General features: G+C 32.0%; 1 protein-coding gene across 1 annotated transcript; it reads left to right on the top strand.

Moving 5' to 3' along the window:
- The first annotated feature begins 8,063 nt into the window (after positions 1–8,063).
- LOC132731870 (fucolectin-5-like) lies at positions 8,064–18,001 on the top strand. The gene is made up of 4 exons (XM_060718172.1): positions 8,064–8,549; positions 16,072–16,290; positions 16,614–16,835; positions 17,498–18,001. The coding sequence occupies exons 1-4, from the start codon at positions 8,456–8,458 to the stop codon at positions 17,707–17,709; spliced, it is 747 nt and encodes a 248-aa protein (XP_060574155.1). The 5' UTR covers positions 8,064–8,455; the 3' UTR covers positions 17,710–18,001.
- Positions 18,002–18,699: the final 698 nt, after the last annotated feature.

Genomic DNA, 18,699 nt, shown 5'->3' on the forward strand with positions numbered 1-18,699 from the left:
CGACTCACGCTACCTTTACATCTCAAGCGGTCCCTTAAATGGAGCAAATAAAATTAATCTGAGCAAGCTTGATAAAAAAAAACATTTAAGATTGCTACAGACCAAATCCATTAATGTATGATAAAATTTGCCTATTATTGTATTTCGGAATTGCGATCTTTCTTTTTTACGTATCTTTAAAATAAGTTCATTACATAATCTCAGTATTTAGATATACATGTATAGTGTTTGTCAGGATGACACCACGGGTCAATATTTATTTAAGATAACATAGATATACTAGTCAACTCGACCAGAAAGTTAACGTTGCAGGTTGTAAAATGCTGAGTTACAAAGGACTATCGGGTGAAATAAGATGAAAAATATCTTTAGCAATTTCTATATTGATGAAATAAATTCAAGTTTTTTTAAGAAATAATATATCCCAAACAGTGATTTGATTGCTCAATAACATCACTGTTTGGAGAGGAATTGTATCACGAGTGATATAATGATGCGCATCCGAACGACAAACAGTGCTGTTATCCAACGATAAAATCACCGACTTGGATATAGTATTTCGGTTCTAACACGACATCAATTATATATAAATGCTGCCGTACCTGATAATAAGCAAAATTGCGCCTGATTTGTTTCCGTACTTACTTTCTGTGAGTCGGAGTTTTTATTGGTTACGTCACATGTATAATGATTACGTCAAATATCTTAATATTGAACGTCAATAGTGATTTTATTGTATAATAATACACACTTTTGGTTATTCTATATTCAATAGGGAAAAATGCAGGTCGTGTTAGAATAACAATTTACTTACTAGTTTGAGTGTTTCTCTATTGAAAAGTTATTTGAATATTTCTTTACGAAAAAATATAAATATACGCGCACGCGCACGCACACAAAACACACACACACAAACAAATAACTGAGATCAGGGAAAGTGGTTATGCAGCTGAAGCATACCGGTTCAGGATAATGGGAGGCTCACAGGTCCACCGATCAGGCTATTCAATATATTATTATCATATTCTCATATAATACAACAGACACTGTAAGTGAGTCTCAGTGAAAAACAATTTGTTATAAAAAATGTGAAATATTCCATGCACATGAAACATCAGGTTCAATAGTGTGTCCCAAAATTTATAGATCCAAGTTTTGATCCAATTCAAGAAAATTGAAAAATCACAACAATTTTTAACAAAATTCAATAAAAAAGCATTACGTTAGTAAGGTAAATAATAAGGAAATAAATGTAATCTTTCTTTATTCTTTATTTTATCTCCTGCGGAAAATTCTCTACACTGACCTACAAATGACCCTGCAGAAAGATTAATACGAGTATGATGCAAGAATGCAAGACCCAAGAATGCTACAGACAAAGTTAGGTGATCATCCATCTTTTAATTTAGTAGAAGAAGATGTTGAAAGGTTTTTCTATTTTAAGCTCTGTTGACCCCTAAAAGGGGCCAATTGAAATAACATGAGCAAATATAAATGTTACTTTCACAAGGATGGTACAGACCAAATTCTAGGTAAATCTGCCCAGCAGTTTCAGAGGAGATGATTGTTGACGCATGACGACGGACGACGGACACCGGGCATCCCCTTTGGTACTAATAACTCACCCTGAACCTTCGGTTCTGGTGAGCTAATAAAGTATAAAAACTACGCGTTAAATATACTTATCTACTTTTCATTCCATTCATAGCCGTTCATTATAATAAAACCTGCTGCACGAAATTAGTTGTTTTTGTTTTTTTACTTACTATAAAATATAAATGTGTGATACACGTAATTACTTCATATCAAATTTGAGAACATTTTTTCAAGTTCTTGTATGATGATCATGGTAAGAACTTATCTATTTGTCATATAATATTGTTTCCATAGATTAAAATGTGTAATATTATCGTATTGTCAATCAATTTTTTGAACTTTTCTTTGTATTTTGATTGTAGGCTCGTTTTTATATGTCCGCTTATAAAAGAGTGAACTAGGGAGAAAGTCTTCGATCATTTATCCCCCGTTACCTAGAGTCTACATTCTTTTATTTTAGAAGATGAATTTCAGTTCATTTTAAAATGTTCACTATATGCTAAATTATTAAAAAGTATATAAAAAACACTTTTGGAAAAGACCTAATATAGCTTAATTTATTGCATAATAAAATCAGAAAATGAAAAAGAAATTAAAAACTTATCAATGTATATCTTTATTCGAAACACTTTTCTTTATAATTAATCAAAAAATTGTCCTAAACGCTGTTTATTATATACATGTTTATACATGCTGATACTTGTATAACTAAGTGACAGTAGATTCTATTCTTTGTTAGCGTTTTTCTTATTGATAAAAATAATGTGTCACTTAATGAAATATGTTCAAATTTATAAAGTATTGACATTGACCATTTGACTGTTATATACATGTATATTTCTTTGTTATACGTACTATGTACGCATGGACATATTGCCAGGGTGTATTTTGAAATAATCTGTTGAAACTCTTTATAAATGAAGACTACAGAGCATGCATTATTTGAAAGGAGTCTGGACAGGGATGTGAAATCAATCAAATTGTGTTATATTCTTTTAAATATTTCAATCATTATTATGCAGAGAAAAGGGAATGATAATAAATGTCTTTTAACTTTCAATGTTCCAATTTTGTGTTTTGCATTTGTTCAGATGAACACCATACCCTGATTGATTGCTCACTCGTCAGTCCTCATGCAATAAAACTTTTAATTTCATAGCAACGCAAAGTTGATCAAATTGTTGTTTTAAGACTTATTATATGGTGGCTTTGGGAATCGTTACATTGTAGTGTAATCATATGGTTTATATCAAAATCTTATGAAGCTATGCATGCAAGAACCTAGACATATGAATCATTAATGTTTGAGTATGTGTATCGACACATTGCTAATTTCAAGTGGCGAGTTAATTTCACACACGAATACGTAAACATTTAAACTAGATAGATAGAAAGAAAAAAAAAAAAAAAAAAAAAAAAAAAAAAAAAAAAAAAAAAAAAAATGAAAATAAAAATAAAAGATAAAGTAAAATATAAAAAAACTACACATATACACATACTTGTCCACTCTGTAATTATATTTTCCAGAGGCTTATTATTCAGATTTACTAATGCAGTTTTAACTTGTAGCCATTGTATTTTTATTTTAGTTGTTTTCTTTGTTTTTGAATTTTTTTTGTGGTTGTTTTTTATGTATGAAAACATACGAAAATACTTCATTTACTGCACTGGTTAGCATATTGTTTTCTTTATGGTTGCCAAGAATTTTTATAAAGGATACTATGAGGCATTTTCAATTTATTAATGACATTGGAAACACTACTTAAATGACATTTGATGAAACAATGTGTTAAACGGCTATGATTGAAATATTCTTTAACATTTAGAAAATGCAAGGCATAAAAGGCGAGAAAATATATTTCAGAGTGTTTAAGGTACCTTCTGCAAAACTTTTGGTGAAGAATTAAATTTTTATTAAAATTTTGATACATATTGGTTGAACATCTTTATACAAAATAGACTGTATCATAAAATGTTTGTGCATGATGATAATATCCACTTATGAGACAACCCACAATTAAGACAACATTTCGACATACATGGTCAATGTGACCCTACAACCAAAAATAAATAAGAGTCATGTACTGTCTTAGGCCAATAAATCTGCGAAATTTGACGACAGAAGGCCCATATGTTGTCGAGTTATTGGAAACCGTTTTGAAATATAAGATTAATGTATCTTGACCTTTGACTTTGCGACCCTAACATAAAGAGGAACTATAAACTGGCCGAGACAAAAGTGCATGTGAGTTTGAGTGTCGAGGGCTTATGTTTTTAATTTGAGTGTCAAGGGCTAGTGGATTGTAGAATTATTAGTCAGAAACCGTTTTGATTTTCATGGTCATTGTGACCTTTGAACCCTTGACCCAAAATCAATTGGGGTCATCTACTGCTCAGGGCCGACGTACTTGTGAAGTAAGAGGTCTAGGGGCCCATGGATTGTTGAATTTTTTGTCGGAAAACGTTTTATCATACAAGGTCGATATTATTGTTATCTTTGAGTCCTTGACGCCAATATCAATAAGTCTAATCTCCCGGCAAAGTACAATGTCCCGGTGATTTTTAGGGTCGACGTTTCACGGGACGTCAGGTTATTTGTCGAAAATCGCTTTGATATACAGGGTCAATGTGACGTTTGAATCTGCGATCCAAAATTATTATGCGGCATTTACTTGCCAAGAACAAGCCAAGATGTTATAGATTTATTGATTGGAACAAGGTCAATGTAATCTTAACCTTTGAACCATGAACTCCAAAATCATCTACGTGTTGTCATGTTCTATCCAGGACAAATGCATACTTTTTTGAGTTTTAAGTTTTATGTTTGAGTGCAAAAGGCCCATCGGTTATCCAGTTATTTTACGGAAGTCGTTTTTTATTCTATATATGAGGTCAATATGCCCTTTAACCCCTTGACGTAAAAAGATGAAAAGGTATAATTAACTGTTCAAGTCCAATGCAGCAGAAAAGTCTGAGGACCAACGGATCATGGGTTGTGAAGTTATTGATCGGCAATCGTTTTGACATACAAGATCAATATGGCCTTTAACTTTTATTCATTGACAATAAAGCCAATAGTGGATCATCTTCTAGCCAAGGTTAATGTTGATGTGAAGTTTGAAGGCAAAGGTCTGTTGGTTATCGAGTTATTGATAAAAAATGGTGTTATATAAAAAGTCATTGTGACTTTGACTTTTGGACTATTGAAAGAAATTGAAGGGTCATCTAATAGCTCAGATTAATGCACCTATGAAGTAGTAAGATAAAGGGCTTATGCTTTCTCAAGTTTGATCTTAAATTGATAGGAAATAATTAAGGAGGTACTGACTGACCAACCTACCGGCACCATGCTGTCAAACAATATGCTGTTTTCTTCGAATTGCGACGTAATAAAAATTTTACTTGTTGAGTACTTTAGTAAGTCAAGGGCTAGCAATAAGATTAATATATGTATCATCTGTTACTTTAAATGACATACTATAGTCTGTCCCATCAAATTTGAACATTCCATTTTTTATTTAATATAATAGTAAAATCATTTAAATTAATGTCATGTTAACCCTGACATCAATATCTCTAGGCATGTTTTTCATTTTTTTCATAAAGTCAGTAATATGGTCAAAATGTTAAAATTATATTTTTTCCCGTTGACTTACGTTGTAACCTGACGTGACGTCCATTTCAAAATGGCGGCGCCCATATAGACGTCATTTAGGGTTCGTCTCACAATTAGCGTGAAATGTACTCGGTAATTATAAAAAAATATTATTCTTATTTACTTACTGATCAATAGCTAAATGTTATCATTAAAATGAAAAATGACAACAAAGTTGGTGTCAAAAAGGCAATTTTACTAGCAAACCATTATTTAAAATAATCAAAATCATTTGAAGAGAAATTATCAGGAAGCTTTATAAATTCAAACACACAAAGCTTTAATTAATTACCATGATATACTGTCGTATTTTATATTTTTTAAGTGAAAAAGAACAATGAAGTGATTTGATTAGATAGCTTTTTAATCAAGCGCGTATCTTGAATACCACAACGCGTCGTAGGGGAGCGAAAACACTAGCTATAGAAGACTATAAAAATGGTTCTTCACTAATTAATGTTTAATTTACATAATTCTGTAGTTGTCTGAATTCTGTCCATAAGTGTGTATCACGTCTATTCAAAAAATAAATAAATTGACCAGGTTCGATGGGATACATAAATATGTTACCCTTCATATTTCGGGAGCGATGTCACGAATGCGCTAAAACTTTCCGTAGGTTTCAACTTTCACAAGAAATCGCCAACAAATACTACATTATCATGCAAATCTTTCAAAAAATATAAAGAAAGGAAAACTGATTCACTATACGTTCAGCATTGGTTTGCTTGTTACCACAGTGTCTACTTTAACTAACTCCCTCGCTAACGAGAGAACACAGACTCGCGTTCGAGGAAAATGTAAATTATAAGAATATATAATATCATGCTTTCTAGTTTAAGCAATGATCATGCTTTCTAGTTTAAGCAATCAAACGTAGGCCTATACACTTTAAGCTCGTAAATACAGAATAAACTTTCCGTCTCACAATTCAACAAAATGTCAAGAAATACCGGCAGTGATTTGATATTATTAAGAGTAAGGTTCAATAAGCGACATTAAGTGTTTTTTTTGTAGACTCAAAGTGTTACATATAATTATTTTGTTAATATGAAGGGTAGATCGAGTCAAAGAGAAACACCGAGTGACGTTCTCAATAATTTTAGCCTTCCTAAAATTTGAAAATATTCAGTGAAAAAACAATAGATCTAGCATATTTTTCGCGGGAGAAAAAATACCGCGTATTGTATATTTTGTAGCTAAAAGAGTAGGATTTACAGAAGTCTTGAATAACGAGATAATATGTAGGGAAATTATTTCTGAGAAATATATAAAATAGTTTAAAAACATAAAATCAAAACGAATGTTATATGTAATTAATGGAAGAAGTATTGTACTGTTGTAGATTCATGTCATTAAGTGTGTTTAAAATTATTTTTAAATGTTATCAAAAGTTTTATATTATTAATAATTTATATGAATTGAAGGTATACGTTTTACAGTTTCAAAATCTGGGTATACAAGAATTATTTTAAATGCCATCAAGATAAATTTATCTCAACGCTTAAAATTATCTTTTTGAGGTTACATATGCCTAACCGCCCTCTGTCAATGCCGCAACTGGAATCATCCATTAAAAGCGCGAGACATTTTTGTTACGTCATATATTTCGTAAATTGTTGTTGACGTAATAAAGTTGTTTTTTTTCGTCAGGAATCCATAAGCATTGTGATGTTGACAACTAAAATTGATGGGCCGTTCTTGAATTATGGATTTGGAACAATCAACATGCTGAATTATGATGTGTTTCATTTACATATTTCATTTGCTAACCCAGATAACTCCACAAATTGAACAATGTTTTAATAATGAGACGGATTATCAGTTTAAAAAATCTGGATCATCAAAAGTGTAGGAGTCATGTCATTCAGGATTTTTGAAGTAAAAAAGTGGGATCTACGGAACTGGATAGAAACTGGCAATGAAGGAATCTTCAGAATGCGAATTTGTCGTGACGTTTATAAAGTTCATAGGGATTCTATTCAGCTTAAAAGTAAGTGCAATTTCTAGATCTACTCCATGTGACTCGGTGTTCTTGTTGCTTATTTTTCATTTTTTAAAGTTTTCCATCATGCATTGCAACTAAACTGTTACATCTTGTAGATCCAGCTTTGTAAAATAATCATGAAACGACCCCGAGAACCTCATGTATATTTTAGAAACATGACACGTGCTTTCTCCCGTTCATCTTCAAATGAAGAGTACTTCGGCAATGGCTACGGAAAATAAACAACAGAGATTTACCATAGAGAAATCAAAATTTGCTTTCACAAGAAAAGTAGACACTTTAGAGTAAAATCATGAAAAATCTCGAGGGTGACTTTTTTTTAGTTTACAAAAAAGTTTTATTTTTTATTCAACGTCGTTTTTTTAATTCATACCAGGCAAAAGTTCATTTCCATTTTTAATGGGACAGACTATAGTATTTTCAGCTTATTGATTGCAGAATTTTAACGTCTTTAACGGAGATATCTTCTAAATTCTAAATGTTAAAACTTTCCCATTCTTCCAATTAGATTTAATATGTTTTTACTTTGCTAGGCGGGCAAAACTGTTTCTTGATTCCTTATTTTGAAAAATTAATAAGTCGTTCAATTTGTTTGAGTCTTGCGTAATGACAGCAGTTCTTCGTCCCATATACCGATCAAGCCCAATCATGTATGTATTTATGTTTTGCACACCAGTGTAAGAGTTATTAATGTTTTATGAAAGGCAAATTGAAGCCTGCAGTGGCGCAACTAATTGAAAGTAATAAAACGATAATTGTGTGTCGCAGTAGAATTTTTTATTCTGCCAAAGTCAGTTATTCTATATTAACCTATAGCTCTTCAGCGCTTCTTATGTAAAATTCTTCTAAGTATAATTTCCAATAACCGTAAATTATACCATACCCAGACTATGGTATAATTTTCAGTGAAGGAGTAAGTGTTTCTGGGCGGAGCTATAGGTTAAAACAGATACACCATTGGTGCGTTGGCGATTTCTGGGTTTGCGTAAATTATACCATAATCACGTGACCTTTCTTATGCAACCTCACTCGACTTCGTCTCGTGAGGTCAAGGCATAAGAAAGGTCACGTGATTATGGTATAATTTACGCAAACCCAGAAATCGTCAACGCAGCAATGGTATATCTATTACTTACCGGATTTCTAAACATTCAGTAACAGTCATAACAAATATATTACATGAGTTTGATTTAAAAATGGATTTAACTAAAGCCAATAAGAATTTATTTGTTGTATTTGTTGTATTCATCATTTTCACAGGATTTACCTTAGTCGAGCTATATCTTTTAGGTAAGATAAAAGATATATTATGCTCAAATTTGATAGTTAAGATACATAATATTGCTATACAGTCTCTTTGGTTTGGCTTCACACATAGTAGATACAATATGTCTTAAACTCTACAGACTATAGGTGGACACAATAGTAGTATGAATAGTCATTAAAAACTGTTTTTAAAGGACTAACTTTACTTAATAGGGAATGCAGCTTCCGATACATACATACTTTTATTTAAATAAGACATATTCAGTAGATTTTTTTTTATATTTTTCAATACATATTAATTTTTGCGTAAAAAAAATTTACTCTAAGACATAGTAATCGTTCATTTCAATTTAAGACTTCCCGTATTTTTTTCAAGGGTCTCATACTTCTAGTTTTAATATTCCAAATGACTTGACAGTCATTTGCAAAAAAAAAGAATTAATTCTCGCTATACAAGACTCTCTTTGTTGTTTTTTCCTTCAAAATACCGGTTGATAAAGCATTCGCGGTATCAGACCTTTGAGGACGCGTGGGCATCGTATCATCCCCTTGACTTTGGCAGTATTTAAAGATCCTGTATGTTGTAATTAAGGATGTTACAACATTTAAGTAGAATTTTATATATGTTCATAACTATTCTTCCAAAACAATTTCCAAACATAAAAGAATATTCTAAATATGTACTGCAAGTGTTTATTCGCATTATAAGTAATCATTAAAATATATGCATTCATTTGTTATTGAAAACTTTGGCTTACACTTTATCGAAAAAAGATTTCTTATTACCTCCTTCTATTTACATGAAATGTAAATTCGGTTATTTCTCTACAATTAATGCTTTTTTGAACTTACAATATTGATAAATCTCCATCAGATTTATAATATAAAACCATAAAAGGAATTTAGTTACAAGACCTTAAACCTTACCTTTTTTATCAAATTCATTTTGGAATTTTGATCGTTTACCTGGTTTCTAACTCTCGTTTTCATCTTCGTGAACCATTGTTTAATTTTGTCTTCAGATGATATGCAAATATGTTTCATTGTTGTGTCTTTTTTTTCAACTATAAAGAATATAAAGTTACATTCTTGCATTCCTTGTTGAGGAATGCCTCGGGTATGAAGATAATGTACATTTCATACTACGTTTTATTACATGCTTTCCGGTGGTTTATAGAAATATATCAGTGATTTAAGCCCCTTACGTTGTTTCAGTGACATACTAGCGTCCACAGTACTGGGTACCAACTAAATGGCGTCACGTTGTATTATTATTTGGCGCGCTTTTCATTGAGTATTAGGTTTAATGTCTTTTTAAAACGTTTCTTTGCATGTAATAAAAAGAAAATTTGTTTAGTTTAGTGTAAGATCGAAATATATTTCACCTTATGAACACCAAAAGTTCATATTTCACTCGTGGCTGTGCCACTCGTGAAATATACCTTTTGGTGCTCACTCGGTGAAATATATTCCGATCTTATACTGAACTTAACAAATATCCTCTATATACTGCACCAATGTAACATGTGCTTCATTATTTTCTACTCTTTATAGCCTTACATTAAGTTGGTTGGAGATTAATATTGAGCCGTTATGATATTTGTCAATGCAAAATTTAACAAATATCAGTTATGATCCAATGCAATTAAAATTCATTTTATTTTCCTTCTCAAGTACTCAATATATTTATTAACATGAATATAAAATAAAATAAAAAAAGGTGCTCTTGTATCACCTACTTAATTATTTACGAATCAGCAAATCAAAGGGACCTTCTGACAGGTTCCTCATAAAATATGGGGAATGTGTATAAATAACACAGTTAAAATACACGAAAACAACACATATTTCTTTAATTTTTACTAGTTTCGTTAGAATACCGTAAAAAATATTTGACGTCACGTCTGTTAGGACGCCAACGTCAACGTGACAAATTTGCGCAAAAACGTGAATGTAAAGTAATTAACAAATAGATATGGATCAAAGTGATACAGCGGGTATTAATAATAGAACTATATTTCTACAGTATAAAGCAGAGAAAAATGATAAAACCCAACATGCCTATATGTCAAAATATATCATATAATTTTATATATACATTCACTGGGAATTAGCGAGAAAGCATTACTTTAATTAGCCAGCTAGTTATATAGAATAATAAAAAAGATAATAATAATAATAATAATAATAATAACAACAACATTACCCATTACATATTATCATCATCATCATCACCATCACCAACACCAATAAAAATAATAATAATAACAACACCAATAATAATCAAAGCACAGAAGGCGCTGAATTTGTTTGGGTCTCAGAATGCCAGAAAGGTGAAGGTTGTGAGATTATAAACCAATTTGTTTGTACAGTGTCACCAATTCTGTTTCCAGTGATATAACTATAGTAAATTGGCTATAAGACTTATTGCAACACTGATATTCAATTCAATGTTTATTTGGCTTAATCAATTAAAAAAAACAAAAACAAAAAACAACATGAGTTGCCTGAACTGGGATTCGAACTCCGGACCTCCCACTTCTAAAGCGAGCGTGTAAACCCCTCGTCGACGGGGAGTTGTAGATAACAGCCTGAAGAATACCATATGATTCTTAATTACAGTTTGTAACCCTTATTAATTTCGATATATTTTGTTCACGGTATACCTGTTGTTTAACACTGAAGTAAATAATCACGCAGCTGAATATAAGCATGTATATCTATAAGAATAACACAATATTAGAAATCTTCGACCATTCGGGAAATATTTTTTCGTAACGAAAATTAATGCGCCTGTCATTTGGCAATCGTAACGCAGTGATCTCCCCTTAATTTTTCAGCGTTTATGTACATATGAAGGGAAGTAACCGCTTCGAGGAGTTTGGACTACTTTCGGTATTTGCAAAGAAGAACATCAGGGTCTGAAAATTCGCTACCATTATTTGTTTGGTCTGACGACCCAAACAAATAATAATAATAATAATAATAATAATAATAATAATAGTAATAATAAAAATAAATAAATAATAAAAAGAATAAATGAATAAGAGAATAATTATGTAAAACTAATTTGTGGGAAAATATTTTTTCAAATATAAAGGGAGGTAATAAAAACAGCAAAAAGTACAAGAATAGACAATTTGCATAGAATAATGAAATATTTTATGAAATAAAATGATATAAATAAGTAAAAATAATGAAGAAAATTGTAAAATAATAATAAGACAAAACATTAAAAATGCATGGAGAAAATTTTAAAACAGTTGATATATACTTATAATTGCCAACTAAAATTTACAATTTGAACAATACACTGGTGTTTATGCCAGTAGGAAACACGGTATCAAGCCTGTGAATTGGACGAGTCTGTCCATATCACTGTTAACAATATCAATAGGTAAAAAGCTGAAGTCTTCCACACTGTGGTCTGTAGTGTTGAAATGTGTTGCAACACCACTGGCATACACAGGGTCACTGAAATACTTAATGTCAAATCTGTGACTATTCATTCTTTTGGACACTTGTCTAGTTTGGCCCACATATTGCATGTTGCATTTTTTACAAGATATTAAATAAATAACATTATTAGATGTACAATCTGTATTAAATTTAAGACGATATGTAGAAGAATTAGAAAAACTTTCGAATTTATCAGTTTCTACGATCCTGGTACAATGTGAACATTTAGGCCTGGAGCATTTGCGAGAATGGGCGTTGACAGGGCCAGGGAATTTTGTGGGATATGTAGACCTGACTGAGAAATCTTTGAGATTTTTAACATGCTGATAGGCTAACACGGGTCTGTACTCGTGCAAATGTTGGACTGACGCATTTGGCGATAGCTTAATAAATCCCAGTATTGTTTTACGATACTGCCGATATGGAGAAGAGACGGACTTTATTCAATAACAAAAGGTACAATCTTTTTCATCAGAGGAGTTATTGTTGTATACAAGGGCTTCATCTTGAGATACATGACGTACTTTACCGAATGCGTCATCAATAACCTTATCAGGGTAACCTCTAGAAATGGAAAATTCACGGAGACTGTCCAGTGACTTAGCAAACTGGTCATCGTCCGATATAATACGACGATAGCGCTTAGCCTGACTGTAAGGAATACCATTTTTACATGTTTCGGGATGATTGGACGAGTAATCCAGGTATTGGTGGATGTTGGTATTTTTAACATGGACATTGGTACAAATATTATTCCTGTTGTCTTTAGTAACATCGACATCCAGAAATGAAATATGATCCAGTGAAATGTCATAATTTAATTTAATGGATCTGTGTAATCCATTAAGGGTCTGGACAAAATCATTTAATTCATCGAAAGAATGACCTCAGATCATGAATATGTCGTCCTGGAACCGTAACCATAGGGTAGGTTTAAGTTGGCGTGTCTGTAAAAAGTCTTGTTCAAGTTTACCCATGAACAAAGATGCATAAGCTGGAACAAATGGACTACCCATGGCTGTACCCATGGTTTGGATGTAATAATCATTTTTGAACTTAAAATGATTATTCTTAAGTGTAAGCTCTATAAGTTTACAAATACTATCGACCGACAGACTAGTGTTAAAGTTACCGGTATAACGATTCAAAAATAGCCGGCAAGCGTCGATACCTTCATCATAGGGGATATTGATATAGAGAGAGCTAACATCCATAGTTACCAAATAACTGTTGGATGATAGACTACAATTATTAATTTTTCGCAAAAATCAGTGGTATCTTTTATATACGAATGCAAAGTTAACACATGGGGTTGGAGTATATAGTCTAGGAATTTGAATATGTTATCGGTAGGGGAATTACATGCGGATACTATAGGCCTACCAGAATATCTTAATGGCAACGAGTTATCTATATTTTTATGTAGCTTTGGTAAAATATAAAATTGCGGAGTACGTATTTTTTCGGGAAAAATGTCAAACTCCTCCTCTACCAATTCTTCGGTTTCGGAAATAATGTCTATACAGTCACGGACATTCTTCTGAACTGTTTCCGCAATGTCGTCATCTAGTTTCTTGTAATAATTATCGTTGCTAAGATGTCTGTTCACTTCTTGTATGTAATCTTCATTGTTCATTATGACAATGTTAGCCGATATGTCTGCCTTTTGATATCAATATCCCTGTCATTTGCTAACGACTTAAGACTGGATAATTCTTCCTTAGTGATATTTGAATATCTAGATATGTTTGATGATTGGAGAATATCCTGGTGCATTGCCTCACTATAAAAGTCAAGATATTCATCACGGCCTTGTTTTTTATTAAAGAAAGGTTTATCATTATACTTTTGTTCATTTGTTACAGTTACTGTTTCCTCGTAAAAATACTCCTTAAGCCGTAATCTATGTGAGAATCTAAACAACTTTTCTGCTAATTTCACTTTGACGTGGCTTTTAAGCTTAGGTACAAATGAAAGTCCCTTACCGAGTAATGCATAGTCTGTGACCGATAAACGCCTTTTTGACAAGTTAATTACTGTCGATTTGCCCCTCTGAAACGCCTTTTTCTTCTTCTTATGTCTTTGCCACTCGTTTTTGTTTTATAAATAACACAGACATTTTTGTACGGTTATATGACAAATAATCAGCATTGTTGACTGAGAAAGATCCGGTTCTCCGTCCATGCATTATCTTAGGCACAATTCAGTAGATAAAGAACTAACGCATATTAACAACAAAGACGGGCACATACATTATAACAACTCCGGTTTCATATATTGCATTGATAAATAATTTATTGCGTAAGGTCCTCTAACTTAATTTTTTATGGTTTTATTTCATAAATATAATGCTCAAATTAAGATTTATCAATATTGTAAGTTCAAATAATAAATATTTTAAAGATATTGTCGAATGTACATGTTCATGTTAATAAAATAAAGGTAATTTGAAATTTATTTTCTATAAAGTCTAAGTCAATTTTTTCAATAAGAAATGAATGCATATATTTTAATGATTACAAATAATTTTGACGAATATTTGCAGAAGATATTTTACATATTCTTCGATGTTTGAAAATTGTTTTAAAAGCATAATCATATACATATATAAAAGTGTGGTACAACATACAAAATCTTTAAATACATAGGCCTACTGTATATAATCAGTATTAGGCTCTTTTTATTCCCCACTGTCTTTGAAGAGGGGACGTATTGTTTTGCAATTTGATATCCGTCGGTCGGTTGGTCGGTCTGTCCGTCCGTGACAAATCGTTTCTGATTAATAACTTTAGAACTCATGGGTCCATTACCCTAAAATTTCATAGGTGCATTTGTATTTGGAAGTAAATGAGCACTATTGACTTTAGTGTGAAAGGCCCAAATGTCAAATCGGTTTCCGAGTAATAAAAGAACAAGCAATTGGCCCTTGGCACACAAACTTGTGCATTGGTATTGGACAGTAAATGACTCCATGAAAGGATTTTTAGGTCTAAGGCTCAAAGATCAAGATCACCTTGACATTGTATGTCGACCTACTTTCCGATCAAAAACTCGACAAAAACATAGGCCTTTAGTCCTCAAACTTCTCAACAGTTACATTGGTCACATCTATTGATTTTGGGGTCGCAAGATGATAGTTCAAGGTAACATTTACCTTGTACCTCAAAATGGTTTTCGACCAAAAACTTGACAAACTTCATAGATGCATTGGTTTTAGGCAATAGATGACCCTTTTAACGAGAGATGAAATCTTAAGGATACATTGTCCTCGTAAACAAAACGATGTTCTAATACTAACTCTACAGCTCATTGACTCTTTGCCCTCAAACTTTAGAGAAACATTTATAAAGGGTAAAGGTCAAATGGGCTATTTGCCCGAAAACTTTATAGAGTAATTGATTTTGGCCGGTAAATGACCCTTTTTTAAATTTATGTCGGGGGCACTTATGTATTATACACTTTTTATATGACAAAACGGTTTCGAAACAATAATTCGACAACCGACGGATCTTTGGCCCTCAAAAAGGAATATATATTTGGGCAGAAGATGGCCGATTTTTATTTTGCGTCGCGGGCAGAAACGTCGAGGTCTTATAGACGTTGTATGACAAAACGAATGCTTCGTGGCTCTGGTTCTCGAACTTCTTAGGTGCGTTTGTCTAAGACTGTAGATAATCCCCATCTCTTTTGGGGTTGAAAGGTCAAAGGTCAAAGTCACCGTGACACTGAATGCCAAAACCTTATCCATGTTGATAGTTCTATTTATATTTCCCTGTTCATTTCATGCGTACTTAACCACCATTGTTAATTTCCCAGTGCGTTGCCTTATAATTATTGTGTTTTTCTTTATTCATAAACACATAACACTCCTTAATCATCACATACCATTAGATTGGTTTCCCTGAGATTTGCATAATGGTAACTTATTCCTACTACCCATTAAGAATGCATATGTTTCATTTTAACATTCCTTATTTTTAATTTGTTGTCAGAGACTTTTAATTTATATAGTTTTATTCTTATAAAGGGCATCATATTTGTATTTGCATACTTAAATGATCTAAAGCATTTCAAAATGATATTTTAGAAAATATGGCACTTGGAAAGCAGGCCTATCAGTCAAGCACCCTTTATGGTGGTGTAGCAGGTAGAGCTGTGGACGGAATCTTGTCACAAGATTCGACAGATAACTCCTGTTTTCGCACGGAATTTGAAACCAATGCCTACTGGGAAGTGGACTTGGGAGAAATGGTTTTCATTGATCACGTCACTATATACCCTAGAGAAAACTTTGGTGATTTTTATTGTAAGTTGGTTTGTTGTATAAATGCAATTATAAAAAACCGCCTATAGGGCATTTTCTTACACAAGTGTTAATGAAAATATCATACACGATAAAATAGTCTCCTTATTACTGACTGTAAATTGTAAATATATGCGATGTGATAAATATCAACGTGTTTTACAACAAGAATGTAATGTGAGGTATATATGTATTGTGTTGCTCCAAAATAAATATATATTTGTTCATTTGTTCCGAGATTCCCGATATAACGCTTCTTTTCTTCGACAAGTCAAGCCACATTATGATTGATATGATTACTTTTTTATTCCAAATTTGTTTTCAAGCTGAAATACGTATTCGCGATATTGAGCTCTACATTGGTCCCAGCAGAAACGAATACGCACAGTATGGATTTTATGAAGGTGCTCTACCAAAAGGTCTCATTCATACGTTTAATCTGACCAACACAGTACTTGGACAATGGGTGGGATTAACAAGATCAGAGACGGTAGTAGAACACTTTGAACTTTGTGAGGTTGAGGTATATGCATACCCTTCCGCATGTCGTAAGTAATATAATAATAACGTAATATTTCTTAGCAATATGTTTTAGCAATGTGGTGAATTCAAGGAACGCAACTAAAAGATTTTAGCATATGATATATTAAGTGGAATTGCCTCCGAATTTCGGTATCTCAAAGTCACGCATACCGTAGGAAAATAGTTAAAATAATGGTTCAAACAAAGTACGTTTTCTTTGTATATATGGTGCAACCAGCTTTTTTTACGAATAATATATTCAATTTCAAATAAATAAAACAAACATATGACGAATAATAGAACGACGATTTCAACACAAATACTGCAGGCGGTTCAATATAGTTAAACTAACTAAAACAGCGTTGATATTTTTGAACATCTTCTAAGGAGAAGATTATATTTTAAGTTTTCTTTGATACTTGGAAATCTAGTTCTGCAAAATGACTTTGCAGATATACTTGGCCCATTGAAACATAAATGTATACCTTATGACCTGAAGTATCTAAGAAAAATATTTTCAAAAATCCTTTGGCTCCACACTGTAGTGTAATATATCCCTACATCCAGCTTATAAATGAAAGATAAAAAAAGACCAAAGGAAGTGTTAATACATCTTTGTTCTAATCTTTTACTGTAAATATTTTTGATTCATGTGGACAAAACTATCTTTGTTTTTTCTTTCTTACAGACTACAGATTGGACAAAGGACGCGCAGGTGTCAATGCATTGAACATTGCTCCAAGCCCGTCTCTATCCGTCGTCCAATGCGCCGTGAAATGCTGTAAAATGTACGGCTGTTATGGAGCAACATTGCATGAAGACACACACATGTGCGAATATCTGACATCGGACACTGGCGTTGAGGCAGACAACTCATTGATGTTGATTCCACTTGGATAAACTTATTTTCCAATTACGGAAAACCTAATACAAATGTACATTTAGTTTAAAAGAAGCTACATTAGTTATTTGAACTTAAAGATGGACAAATTAAACCTTCTCTTAGCTTCACCTTAATTTGGGCTTTAGAAATCTTAAATGATTTTTTTCAAGATTGATCATAAAACAAAACATATTATAAATAGTCGCTATGGTTGCTTTTAAACTCTTCATCGAGTACACTAATTTTATTTCCCATGAGGTATACTTAACACTATATTTTGATTTGTCACGAAATTTTAGAAGAAAGCATCATCATCATCATCATTATTATTATTATAATTATTATTATTCAGAGAAAATGATATAATAATAATTATAATCATTATTTTTATAATAATAATAATAATTATTATCTTTGAACTTCAATATTGCAAGTGTCTTTTGCTTTCGTTCAGACAGATGAACATCGTGCCCTGAATTCATTTGATTGCTCACTCGCCAGTGCGTATGCATAATAAAATTGCGACTCAAAGTGGATCAAATGGATTTTGTTATTTAACGACATATATAGTGGCTCTGGGAATCAGTTTATTACTATGCACTCTTTAGTTCATATTACAATCTTGCAAGAACCTAGACATATGAATCATTAATTTTTGAGTGTGTGCATTGACACATTAATAATTTCAAGTGGTGGGTTAATTTCACATACGAATACACAAAGATTCTCACTTGATATAGTTTTTAAGCAAAGTAGGAAATTGGAATAAAAGATAAAAGATATTATAAAAACTACACATTACATTATACTTATCTACTTTGTAATAATTTATTGTTTAGATGTACTGATGCAGTTATAACTTGGAGCCATTCATTATAATACCCCCTGCTGCACGAAAATTGTTGTTTCCTTTTATTTATTTGATTTTGTTTGTTTTTGGTTGTTTTATTTTTCTCTTTTTTTGTGTTTTTTGTGGGTTTTTTTCTTGTTTTGTTTTTTGTTGTTGT

The sequence above is a fragment of the Ruditapes philippinarum genome, unplaced genomic scaffold, assembly GCF_026571515.1.
Source record: "Ruditapes philippinarum isolate M1 unplaced genomic scaffold, ASM2657151v2 ctg9559_1_1_1_1, whole genome shotgun sequence".
NCBI classification, from domain to species: Eukaryota; Metazoa; Mollusca; class Bivalvia; order Venerida; family Veneridae; genus Ruditapes; species Ruditapes philippinarum.

Bases quoted from the DNA above. Each gene is read 5' to 3' on its own strand.
- LOC132731870 (XM_060718172.1), top strand. From the start codon at position 8,456: ATGGATTTAACTAAAGCCAATAAGAATTTATTTGTTGTATTTGTTGTA. The intron at 8,550-16,071 runs GTAAGATAAAAG...ATGATATTTTAG, and splicing joins AGTCGAGCTATATCTTTTAG to AAAATATGGCACTTGGAAAG. The intron at 16,836-17,497 runs GTAAGTAATATA...TCTTTCTTACAG, and splicing joins TGCATACCCTTCCGCATGTC to ACTACAGATTGGACAAAGGA.